General features: G+C 34.3%; 1 protein-coding gene across 1 annotated transcript in view; it reads left to right on the top strand.

Annotated features, from left to right (window-relative positions):
- G2E3 (G2/M-phase specific E3 ubiquitin protein ligase) overlaps positions 1–13,198 on the top strand; it is a 56,941-nt gene that overhangs the window by 38,967 nt on the left and 4,776 nt on the right. Inside the window, exons 9-13 of the mRNA XM_028114873.2 lie at positions 514–638; positions 737–869; positions 3,519–3,826; positions 5,918–6,099; positions 9,535–9,707. Of these exons, the coding sequence (XP_027970674.1) occupies positions 514–638; positions 737–869; positions 3,519–3,826; positions 5,918–6,099; positions 9,535–9,707 (921 nt within the window). The remainder of the gene's footprint in view (positions 1–513; positions 639–736; positions 870–3,518; positions 3,827–5,917; positions 6,100–9,534; positions 9,708–13,198) is intronic.

Below are 13,198 nucleotides of genomic sequence, written 5' to 3'. Positions count from 1 at the left end.
GAATATAAATATGGGCAAGATAAGTCTGGACCCTGTTGAGCTACATAATACTGGGTGTCTAAACAAGCGTTTATAGGAAGTAATTCCTCACAATGAATGTGAAAGATAATATTTTAGGTAAGATAATATATTTACTGTTGCTTCTTCCATGTTGGCCACATTTTTAGAGCAATTTCCCTATGAGCTAGTAATTTCCAAATATAAAAAATGTTTTTCCTTCTTAATCCTGTTCTTTCTGGTGTTTATAGTCTTGTGTATGTGCATGTACATGTTGATATTTAGTTTAGGTATTTTAAGTTAGTGAATATTTAGAGGAAGAGGTTACAAACATAATAAGTGAAATAGAAAAAAAAAAGAGTAATGTAGTGTCAAAGCAGATAATCTATTTTCCCTCCTTTGGTAGAAGTGTTGGTTATATGTGAGATGGACAATGTGGCCTGTGGCAGTGCAGGTGGTTGGAATTAGACCAAGTTAATACTAAAGTGTAAACATCTGCTCTGTTTATATCCTCAGCAAATGGGAAATAAAGCGCTGTCAGTGTTGTGGTTCTAGTGGAACACATTTAGCTTGTTCCTCATTACGATCATGGGAACAAAATTGGGAGTGTTTGGAATGTAGAGGTATTCTCTACAATTCAGGTAATATTTTGTAATTTTGAATAAAGACTTTTTTCAAATGTATATTAAGATTTCTTCCTGTATATCTGTAATGCTAACATTGGGTTTTAAATCTACAGAGGATTTCCAAAAAGCCAAAAAACATACATTACCCAACACTAACAGTGTGGGAATAACTGATTGTTTGTTGGAAGAATCATCACCTAAATTACCCAGACAGTCACCTGGAGCCCAGCATAAAGATCTACTGAGGTATGTATTTTGAATTGGAGAAAAATATAAAACACTCTCTCTCTCTCTCTTTTTTTTTAAAGTAAGCTCTGTGCTCAGTGTGGGGCTTGAACTCACTACTATAAGCTCAGGAGTCACATGCTCTCCCAACTGAGCCATCCAGGCATCCCTATAAAGCTCTATTTTGAGAAAATTAGACTAGGAAGTGTCTATATATATATATATTTAGAATAGTAGCTGATCTTAGTATTCTGAAAGAGTGTTTTTGAAACTGCAGGACCAATATTTGATCATGAAGTCAATGCAACCAGCATTGAAAAAAGAAAACAAAACAGGACAGAATACAATGTAAAATATCAGATTGCATTGCAAATAGAATATATATGAAATTTATTTTGTTGTATACTGAGTCATGATGTAAAATATGTATTATAAATCATTTTCAAGGTAGTTTAAAAATTAAAATACCAAGTATACCATGTTACTTGGTTAAAAGGAAGGAGTCATATTTAATATAGTGATTTTTTTTTAAATTGTGTCATCATTTGCTTAATATATTTGCTGTCAATGTCAGAGGTCTAAATGTCACCTCCTTAGAAAGTTTAAGGCACACATACAAGTATTATTGTATTGTATTAATGCCTAAATATTTTCCTACCTGGGCTGGTTCACCCCGTCCTTAGGCAACTTGGTGGTTCCCAGCTTCCAGGAGGTCACCATATTGATGCCAAACTTAGTGCAGACACCCAGTTGGCATAGCACACGACAGCCTAGAACTCCTGTGCTCAAGCGATCCTCCTGCCTCAGCCTCCTGAGTACTTGGGACTACAGGTGTACACCACTGTACATAGTAAAATAAGTAACTTTGAAAATCATAACATTTAAATAAGACCAGAATTACAACTTAGTATCATGTCAAGTATTTATTCAGCTGAAGTTAGGATTTTTAAGTATATGTAGCTTTGCGAAGGAGTTTTTAGAAAAATAAGCAAAACTAACATTAGTAGCTAAGCATGATGAAGTACTTTTTTGTTAAAAATAGTATCAAGTTAGGGGCACCGGGGTGGCTCAGTCGGTCAAGCGTCTGGCTGACTCTTGGTTTTGACTCAGGCCATGATCTTGGGGTCCTGGGATCCAGCCCCACGTGGGTCTCTGTGCTCAGCAGGGAATCTGCTTGAGATTGTCTCAGTCTCCCTCTGTCTCTCCCCCACCATCTCCCCACCTCCCCAACTCCCCGCACGTGCACCCACGAGTACACTCTCTTTTTAAAAAAAGTACTATCAAGTTAAAACTTAGAAGGTAAAGAGAATTTCTGTGAAAATACTTGATAACTAGATTTATAGATGAAGTGGAATATGAAGTACTCTTCAAAAAGTGAAGAATTGCTGTTTTAAGATATCACTTATGTTAGCTGAAAACTTGTTACAGATGTTTTTATAATATTTTCAGTATCAAAAAAGATGTTTACATTAATTTTAAAACTTTTAATATGTAGGTTTCCAAAGATGTTATACCAGGGAAGTTTGATTCCTTGTTCCATGCTTTAACATCATATTCTAAAAGAATAACATCAGCATTGCCATTCCAGGCAGGAACAAGGAATCAACCTGCTACAGTACAAAGGCATATTTCTGAAGGATTGTCTTCTGAAAGACTTTGGTTTTCCTGCAACCTGCTTTAATGAATTAGGGGGTGTCTGAAGAAAGAAAAAACAAAGCCTGGTCCACATTGGGGCATTGTAATGTTTTACGATGAGAAAAATTTATACTTGATGTGAAAAGATGATCCAGGGACATTGCTCCAAACAAGATTCTTTTGAGTACATTAATTTCAATTACAGATGGAGAAATTGAGGCAGAGACAATTGATTTAGTCCATACAATTGCCTGGAGGTCTTAATAAGCCATAGGTTGCTAGGCCTCATGCTCAGAGGTTCTGATTCTGTTTACTTGCTGTATGGCTCAAGAATTTCCATTTCTGGGGCACCTGGCTCGCTCAGTCAGTGGAGTATGCAACTCTTGATCTCAGAATTGTAGGTTCGAGTCCCACGTGGGTGTAGAGATTACTTAAATATAAAGTCTTGAGGGAAAATTTTGCATTTCTAACAAGGGTCCAGATGCTGTTGCTGCTGCTAGTTTTGAACCACACTTTGAGAATTATTGCTATAGAATTGTGAATTGTGTTTATAATATTAACTGTACTGTTAAGTAACTTTATGATTAGAAATACATTGTGAAATCTCTTAAAACTATGGTTCTCTCATAGAGAAATTACATTTGTTCTGTTTTTAAAGGATCTAGTAAACTTGAAATGCGTTGAAGCAACTGTTTGCTATAGCCATTGGCCAGGAGGGTGAGATTCTGAGCTTCTCTGACTCTTACATCTAAATCCATTGAATTGATCAAATTTGAGATAATGATCTATCAACATTCTCATAGATCATTTTTTATATTAGATTTTAATTGGTAGGAAATTGGGGAGTCAAGAATTTAGAAACAAATCAAATAGCTTTTTGGTTCTGGTGGCAGCTGCTGTCTGTTTTTGGGTGGGAGTTGGGGAAGAATTTCCTTTTTAATTAATTTTTCTGTTTTTTATTGGCTAAATTAACTGCTGTGTCATGTAAAGTACTTTAGAGTACTTAACCTCTCTGTTTAAATTCATGTTTTATAGGCAAGGCAGTAAATTTAGAAGAGACGTTTCAACAATAATGATGGAATTGGGATTTCAAATTAAAAAAAAAACTAAAAGATTATGGATTAATAAAGCCAATATCTGGAATAGTGCCTTAGATGGATTCAGAAATCAAAACTTTAATCCTTCATACACAATTGAAGTAGCATATATCAATGAAAATGATAATTTTGGAAGAGAGCATCCTGGATCAAAGCAAGAATTCCTAAGTCTCTTAATGCAGCATCTTGAGAATTCACCAATATTTGAAGGGTCCTTGTCAAAGAATTTGTCTCTAAATTCTCAAGGTAATTTTATTTATTATCGTATCTGCTGAATATACCATGTGAAAGAGATAGCTGGTTAGAATTAATATTCAGTCCCTGTGGCCGAAATGTATAGTTCACTTTGTTGTAAAATACTGATTGAATCACAGAAGAGTAGAGAAAGGGGAGTGATGTTCTTTAAATTTTGTAGTGAAAATTTTATTTAAGAATATGCTTAATTTGTTTTAGCAATATCTTCCTTGGAGTGAATTTATGATTAAGTGTAACTTCTTAAAAATGTACTTTATATTCATTCTAATTTCATTTGAATAGAGTGGCCAAATAGAATGGATGATTATTTGAGCCCTTCTTGTTCACATATTTGGAATTTGCAGATCGGATGTTTCTTCACAACCTAGGATTTTTATCACATAATTTTCTGGCCCACATCTAACAGATTTTTTTGATATATTTTTGCTTTCAAGAATTTTTCATGCACATTTATGTATATGATACTTTTCTGTTTTCTGATGATGAATTAAAACATGAATTTCAGAAGAGTGATTAATTCTAGCATTCTTTTTTAGGAGCTTTTATACCGCTTTTGCTGTAGTAGGAAATTCAAAAGAGTGAGAAGACTTACTTCATTCCATTTGAATTTTCTCTTATATTTTCCCTAGAACTTCCTTACTGTTGCCTGAAGCATCATTAAAATAACTGAGAAGCTACCAAGGTTTATTTGTACACACTGTTTAACTCTAAACTCCCTAAAAAAAAATCACTCCAAATAATCAGTAATGTTAACTCTAGACAGTTTTGGTACAGTGGATAAATGCATAAATTCACAAAATCTGAATTCAGTTTTGTACACATCTATTTTAGTTGCTTTATATCCTTAGATTAATTATGCAACCTCTGGAATTCATTTAACAGATACAGAAACTGTGACTGCTAATACGTAGCATATAAGGTCATTGTTGAGATTTTATTATTAGTTCATGTACTGATAATGTTACTTATTAATAATTTGCTCTGTATTAAGAGAAATAAAGGAAAATTTACATCTTTTTGATTTATCAAAGCTAAAACATTTATTTTTAAGTTTTTATTTTAATTCAAGTTAACATACAGTGTTATATTAGTTTCAGGTGTATAATATAGTAATTCAACACTTCCGTACATCACCTATGCTCATCACAACAAGTGCACTCCTTAATCACCATCACCTATTTCACCCATCCCCCCACCATTCTCCCCTCTGGTAACCATCAGTTCTCTATAATTAAGAGTCTGTGTCTTGATTTGTGTGTGTGTGTCTCTCTCTCTTGTTTTTTTCCCTTTGCTTATTTGTTTTGTTTCTTAAATTCCACATATGCATGAAATCATACAGTGTCTTTCTCTGACTTACTTCGCTTAGTAGCTAAAACATTTTAAATGACAATTTAAAAAATATTGAAAGCTATGATGACAAGGTAAGATAGCATATACTCTTGGGAGTAAATCTGTGCTATTTTGGAAAATAATTTAGCCCTATTTATCAACAACCTCCTTTGAACTACTAATAACATATGTAGGAATCTATACTAATCAAATCAAAGATACATAAAAAAGAATATGAAAATAGATATTGATTGTAATATTGTTTCTCATATTTTTGAAATTATGACCTAGCCAAGGTAGCCAGTAATAAGATGGTTTACATTGCAGCACATCTATAAATTAGTCTTAATCAGTCATTAACTGTAGATTTGAATAATTGTGTATAATGTAGAAAAAGTTTACAATGTTACAGTAAGTAAAAAAAAGCAAAAGTCTAACTCTTTGTATACTAATATACATACTAGAAATACACATCAAAGTGTGCACACTGGTTATTGTGATTGAATTACATGTGATTTTTATTAAAGATTTTCTGTATTTACATCTTTTCTATTATAGGTTATTTTGTATTCAGAAAAATATATTTAGGTGAGATCTGTATTTTATACATGATTCTAGTTTCTGTAAATTATTTTACATTTGTCTAAGTCTTAGTTTTTTGGGGATTTTTAATTTACTGTATATGTATTCATTATATATGGTTATCTTATAATAAAAGAATTATATTTGATGTATTTTTATCTGTATCTACAGCTCTGAAGGAGAATCTTTACTATGAAGCTGGCAAAATCCTTGCCATTTCTTTGGTTCATGGTGGTCCTTCACCTGGTTTCTTTTCTAAAACCTTGTTTAACTGCCTTGTTTATGGACCAGAAAATACCCAACCAATTTTAGATGATGTTTCAGACTTTGACGTGGCACAAATTATAATCAGGGTAAGAAATGTACTTGTTTATTAAAATACAGACTACATCCTAGTTATATTTTAATGTAAATGCTGGATCTACAATAGAATAATACTCTTTGTGCAGTAGTCAAGAGGCATTAATATTTTTGTTTACCAGCAGAGTTCACAAACAAGATAGATGTTAAGGTCAGACAACTAGAGATCAAAGGACCAGGTGTAATGTTGATATAACTAATTAGATAATGTGACTTTGGTCTGTGGTCAAAGTGGTTTGTTAACACTTCCCAGAATTAGATGGATTTATCTACCCTGCCAGAGACAATATAAGGCAGATTCTTATTGTCTGCTAGATTTCAGATGAAAGTGCACTTTCTATAGGCAGGTGGTTCTGCAAAGAGGAAGGACTTGGCTTACCAGTCAAAAAACTTAGTCTAACTCCTACAGGGAGACAAGTGTGATAGGTGGAGAGAAGGACCAGGCTGAATTTCTTCTTTATGGAAGCAAATGGGGAGACTCAATGTTTCCACCTAAAAGTAGTTACCATAGCCCTGTACTACATATTACCTGTACAAACTCAATTTAGTTATCATAATGCCCTACAAGTATCATTGCCTACATGTTACTGATTCGGAAATTAATTGAGACCATGAAAGTCATCCAACTTTTTTTCCTTTAACCTTCTTCCTGCTTAACTTTCTTAACCTTCTTCCTGCTATCCATTGTCTCCATTAATAGGCAGGATAGTTTAATGGCTAAAAGCAAATGCTCAGAAGTCAGATTTTAGTTTGAAATAATTGCTATAAGCTGTGTGACTTTGGACATGTTAGTTAATCTTGTAAGCCTCAGTTTCAAAATCACAAAGTAAACAACATGGAAGTGTGTCCTTTTATTTGGCTCAAGATGTGTCATCCTAAAATGGTAGTTTAAATTGATCCTTTAACTCAACTGATTTTCCTTTTCTCCTCTTTACCAAAACATGTACTTTAGTAGAACTTCATTGTCTCAGCTTCCTCTTTCCTACTCATTTCTTAACTTCTTATAGTCAGGCTTCTGTTCCCACAGAACGTTCTCCCAAGTTAGCTAGTTTGTAGCTGATTCCAGGGATCTAAATCACCACATGCAAAGGCCTTTCTTTCCTACTTCCTCATATCCTCCTTTTATAATCACCACTGTCTTTGAGTTTATCTCTTCTGTTTTCTTTAATACTGCATTTCTTCCTACCCCTGAAACTTGGGTATTATTCCATGTTATCCTAACAGTCCTCCCTCTGTACTATTTGGAAAGCTTCTTCTTGCCCATAACCTTTCTGAGTGATTCCCAGACCTCTGTTTTTGAGCCACCAGTCCTTTATATCCAGATAGTGTCTGAGTCTTTCTAACACACTGAGCCCAACATGTTTAATAAGACAGAACTGTTTTTTCCCCAGAATTTTTTTTTTTTTGCCTGATTTTTCTTTTCAAAAGATTTCTTATTTCCATGCCTTTCTGGAGAAAGGGCCATTTTCATTCTTCCATATTCCATTTATCAGTATGTGTCAAGTCATCTTATCTCTAAAAGTGAAGTTTATCTTCAGCATTTCCCTCTTCTTTTTTTTTTTTTAAGATTTTATTTATTTATTTGACAGAGAGACACAGCAAGAGAGGGAACACAAGCAGGGGGAGTGGGAGAGGGAGAAGCAGGCTTCCTGCTGAGCAGGGAGCCTGATGCGGGGCTCGATCCCAGGACCCTGGGATCATGACCTGAGCCAAAGGCAGACGCTTAACGACTGAGCCACCCAGGTGCCCCTTCCCTTTTATTTCTAATGTATTTACTATACCAAACTGAAATTATTTCTAGGTTCAAACAATTAGGATATTATTCTAATATTCAGGATGATTCTTTTAAAAGTAGTTTTGATAACATTGCTTTCTTCCTCAGGAATCTTCAATGGCTTCTCCTTGCCTAGTGAACAAAGTTCAAGCTATTCATTAGGGTATTTAAGACTTCCAACTCCTCTCATTGCTTTATTTCTGTTTTATGTGCTCCTATCCAATGTTTGTTCATTTAGTCAACAAATAACTATGTACCTCATATTGTTTCATCATTGAAGATACAGTAGTGAAGTAAAGTCCCTGCCTCCTTGAAATTTACATTTTAGAGGAAACACAGAAGATAAATATATAATACACTGTCATGTAATAAAATGTAAAAATAAGAATAAGAGAAAGATAATGTTTGAGGTATAATAAGTTGGAGCTTAGGCTAAGCTTCTGTAACAGAGACCCCAACAGATATTTTATTTCTCTAAAATTTGTTATCTAGATTTTAGTGTAAGGATTGGCAAATTATGGCTGTAGGCCAAGTCTGGCCTGCTGCCTCTGTTGTTGTAAATAAAGTTTTATTGGAACACAGCCATACCCATTTCCCATTTGTTATGTGTCTATGACTGCTTTCACACTATAGTGGAAGAGTTGAGTAGTTGTGACAGACATCCTGTAGCCCACAAATCATAACGTGCTGTCTGGCCTTTCAGATGGCTTGTATTTTAGCAGTATGGTTATGATATACCAAGACATCTAGGGCATTTGATTCCTTCCTCTCATTGTGTAATCACTTAGGATATCGTCTTCATCTACATGAAGCTTGCTCTTAAGGGAGGAAATGGAAGTAGAGTTCAGGGAAATTTGACACATTTTCACTCACATTCCTTTAGATAGCTCTTAATCACATATAGCCACATTTAGCTGCAAGGAAAGTTTGGCTGTCAACTAAAACTCAGGGTGGTGGGTTTGGGAGCAAAGGTAATATTTACCTAACTATTAGTCTCTGACAGTGTGTGAAGGTAGTATTTTGAACAGGGTAGTTGAAAAACTTCTGGAATTTCAGCAGAGACCTGAAGTGAATGAGGGAAATCATATAAATCACTGGAAAAAATTTATTAGAAGGAAGAGATAAAAAGGAAATTTTGTATTCAAATGAACCATTGACTGCTTCCTATTTTTAATCTTTCTTTCCCTGTGTAACTTTGTTAAAGAGCTAACCTGTATGGAAGTGTCTGGCACATAAATGGTCAGGTGTTCCTTTGTTTATACTATTTCCTGAACTCTTTTGATTCTATCCCTGTTTTAAGTCCTTCATTAAGTCTTTAAGGCCAGATACCTGATATTCTTTCTCTTTCATGAAATCTCAGGTTATTTCACTTGCCTCTCTAGTGCTATGTAACTGTTGTGTGTCAGTTATTATCTCTTATGTAAATAATTTCCTATATTAAAGTGGCAGTTTACTGTAGGTTTCTTGAAGGCAGAAATTGATACTATTTATTAAACTGGATTGTCCTTTATTCTAGAAAAATAATTCTTGATATACTTTTATTCCACGGTGGTGTTCTCCAGAATTGACTATAAAGTAATAAGTGTCATTTGAAATGCAAATATCATTCACAAGTTAAGTGAGTAAACTGGGTATATTTTCTTCTTTGTTATAGGTAAATACTGCAACAAATGTGGCTGACTTAAACTCAGTAGTAAATGAATGCTATAACTACCTAGAGCTTATTGGATGTCTAAGACTTATAACTTCATTAAGTGATAAATATATGTTGGCAAAAGACATACTAGTTTACCATGTAATTAAGAGAGTCCAAGCACCCTTTGAAAGGTAAGTTGTTTATATGTGATTCTCTCAAATTACATGTTTAAAATGATTGTCTTATAACATGAGATGTATTTCATAAAAATTTAAATGCTATTTTAAAATAATGCTTTAAAACTAATGTCTTAAGGATGATTACCATTCTAACTATTTTATACAGAACTGCGTAAATGTATGATGCTTGGGTAGGAAAAGTAATCATTATCTCAACTTACAATTTTTCTAAATCAAAAAAATTTTTAAATTCTTAGCATGTAAGCCAACTATTCCATTTCTACTCATTCATTTAATAACTATTTATTGAGTACCTGTTGTCTGCGAGGTAATAGATACTAAACATTCTTTGATTAACAAGGTAGATTCGAGTCTTGCTCTTCATTAGCTTAGAGCACTGGTTCTTCAGACATTTTGTTCTCATAATCCTTAAAGTTTGAAAACTTATGGTTGTTCTCACATTTTTCTGCTTGTTTTAATACTGTAAAATATATATGAAAGTAGGCAGAATGGTACACCATGCAGTTACCACACAGATCTAATAATTATCAGTCAACCTGTGGCCAGTCTTGTTCATCTAGCCTACCTTTATTATTGACTCCAGGATTCTTTTCTATCCTTTTTTTTTTTAATTTTTTAAAAAATATTTTAGAGAGCAAGCACTCATGGGGGGAGGGGCAGAGGGATAGAATGCTCAAGCACACTCCGCGTTGAGTGTGGAGCCAGCCCTACGTGGGGCTTGATCCCACAACCAATGAGATCATGACCTGAGCCAAAACCAAGAGTTGAATGCTTAACCGACTGAGCCACACAGGCGCCCTGACTCCAGGATTATTTTCAAGCAGATTCCAGACATAATACCATCTCAGAAGTGATCATGTTTTAAAAACTTTCAGTATCATTAACCCATAGATTTAAATATATTTGATGTGTTCACAACCATTCACTTCTTAACCTTACTGGAGTTCTCATTGTCTCCATGTTTGGCCATTGTAAATGTTCTTACGTTGTTTCTTTTGAGTTCTTTTTGATGTTGACCTTAATGATCTTTTATAGCTTTCTTGGCATATGGTATATAGCAAGGTATTTCAGGCTCATTTTGTGCATTTTGGACTGAGGAATCTTTGTGTCTTTGAATGGGGAATGATATTTCCAAACTACAATCTGGATGGTAGGGATGCTTATTTTTGCCAGATTGGTCATTGTTTCTAGGCCTTTTCAGTGGACCCAAACTAGGACAAAAAGGGTTGTTTTGGTTTGGTTTTGGTTTCAGTTTTTTAGGGTAAAATACGTCTTACATTTTACTGATACTTCAAATTCACTACTACAAGATTTTTAACCTTTTCTTTGTCCCATGTTGAGAATCTCTGTTATCAACTTATGAACAACACAGGAGAATTAGAGTATGAAATAATTACTTGATTTATTCCACATTTCATAAACAATAGTCTCAAGTAACATTACCAACATTATCACCAATAACATATTATTATTGAAAACAGGTTAACATTATTTTTCTAGGGCTGTGTAGTGAAATTACTATATTTTAAAGACATTTGGAATATTTATTCTGTGTTGTTATATTATCAACTGTATATATATACATTTTATTTTCATTTTTTATTTTGCTTTTAGTGATTTTTAAAAATTTCACTTTTTTTTTAAAGTTCTGTAAAATATTTGCATGGTTCCAAACTCAAAGTATATCGAAAGAACTCAGCTCTATGATGTAAATTGCATTCAAAGAAGTATAACTTTCATCTTTATCACATCTACTTTTCATCCCCTTATGAAGTCATCATTTTAGTGGCTTTTATTGTTCACCCTCCTATTATTTGTTGTTTTTTAAATGATAGCAGATAAATATGTGTGCATATGTACTAATTTCTTTTATTAGATAAATAGTAACATACCATCCACTCTTTTTCTAGTCATTTTTTAAAATTGGCAATACATACTGGAGGTCACTCCATAGTAGTAAATACATCTATTTTTAGAATCTATATCGCATGGCCTTTTCCTCTGTGTGTGTATCTTATAAAGACATTCGTCATTGGATTTTGGGCCAACCCAAGTAATCTAGATAGGATAATATCAAGATCTTTAATTATATCTGCCTAGAATCTTTTTCCAAATAAGATCACATTCATAGGTTCCAGGACATAGGATGTAGACTTACTGGCAGGGTTGGGGGGCTAGGACTCCAGTCTACCTCAGGCTAAATGACAGTATTGGGGTTTATTTCTGGCACATACCTAGAGCTACAACATGGAAAATGAACTCGGGAATTTGCATACCTGGTAAAGCAGTTCCTCTGCAGGTAGTTTGTAATAGGGTGGTAAAGGGGTATATAGAGAAATGAGCAGATAAAAGGGATTACAGACAAGGAAATTCATAGGACTTGGTAATAAGAAGTGGAAGAGTAAATAGTTAAGGGGGACTTTTAGATTCAGCTATACTCATTTGATGGATAATGGAGGCATATGCCATCAATTATGGTTTAGATTTTAGTAAGGTCATTAACTTTTTTTTGCACTTAATAAGTCTGGGTACTTGGACTATATGGTTCCCATTAGCCTGTTGGATATATTTCTGGGCTAGAGATAGTTTTATCTTTACTTTATTTTTTAAGACAAGCCAGATTTTATTTTATTTTTTAAGATTTTTTTTATTTAAGAGCGAGACAGAGAGCACGAGCAGGGTGAGAAGCAGAGAAAGAAGCTGACTCCCTGCTAGAGCAGGGAACCTGATGCAGGGTTCCCTGCAGTTCTGGTCAATCCCGGAACTGCGGGATGACCTGAGCCGAAGGCAGACGCTTAACCGACTGAGCCACACAAGCTCCCCAAAATAATAGATTTTATAGTGATGAGTATATGCCTGCTAAATAGAGCCATGGGAAAGGGTAAGGGAGAAGAGAAATTGGCCTTGTTAAAGATCCAGGAGGCACAAATAGCAACATTTAAGGCAAAGTAAAGAAAGAAGAAGTTTGTAAGAGACTGAGAAGATCTGGCCAGAGAAATAAGGGAAACCAGAAGACTGATGCCATAGGAGATCATTCATAAGTTAGGGCAGTTTTTCCTCAGGCTTAGACAGGAGTGGAATAAAAGTGAATGGGCAATTAGCAAATGAAGACAGTGAATGTAGCTAAGTCTTTCAGGTAGGTTGACTTAAAGGAAAACATGAGATTGAATGAAATTTTTTTCCATTTAAAGATGGGAAAGATAAGCACATTTCTGTGCTCTTGAGGAAGAGCCAGTAGAAGGGGAGATGAATCTGTAGCAGGGTACCTGAGGAGGTGGGTAGCCTCCTCAGGGTACCAGAGCCACAGGTAGGACTTAGTCTGATAGATAAAAATATACCTCCATTCTTTCCTAACTAGTGAGAATGTGCATTTAAAATAATTTACTTGTTACTTGTATTTTGTTAATTATCCATTCATATTTTGCTAATTTCCTATTAAATTGTTCTTTTAGAAAAATGATTTATATTTTTTGTATATTAGA

Source organism: Eumetopias jubatus, unplaced genomic scaffold, assembly GCF_037043125.1.
Source record: "Eumetopias jubatus isolate StellerSeaLion01/CBP00866 unplaced genomic scaffold, mEumJub1_p1.0 scaffold_7, whole genome shotgun sequence".
Lineage (NCBI taxonomy): Eukaryota > Metazoa > Chordata > Mammalia > Carnivora > Otariidae > Eumetopias > Eumetopias jubatus.
Note: the sequence above shows the minus strand (reverse complement) of the source record. Positions and strands in the feature narration are given on the sequence as shown.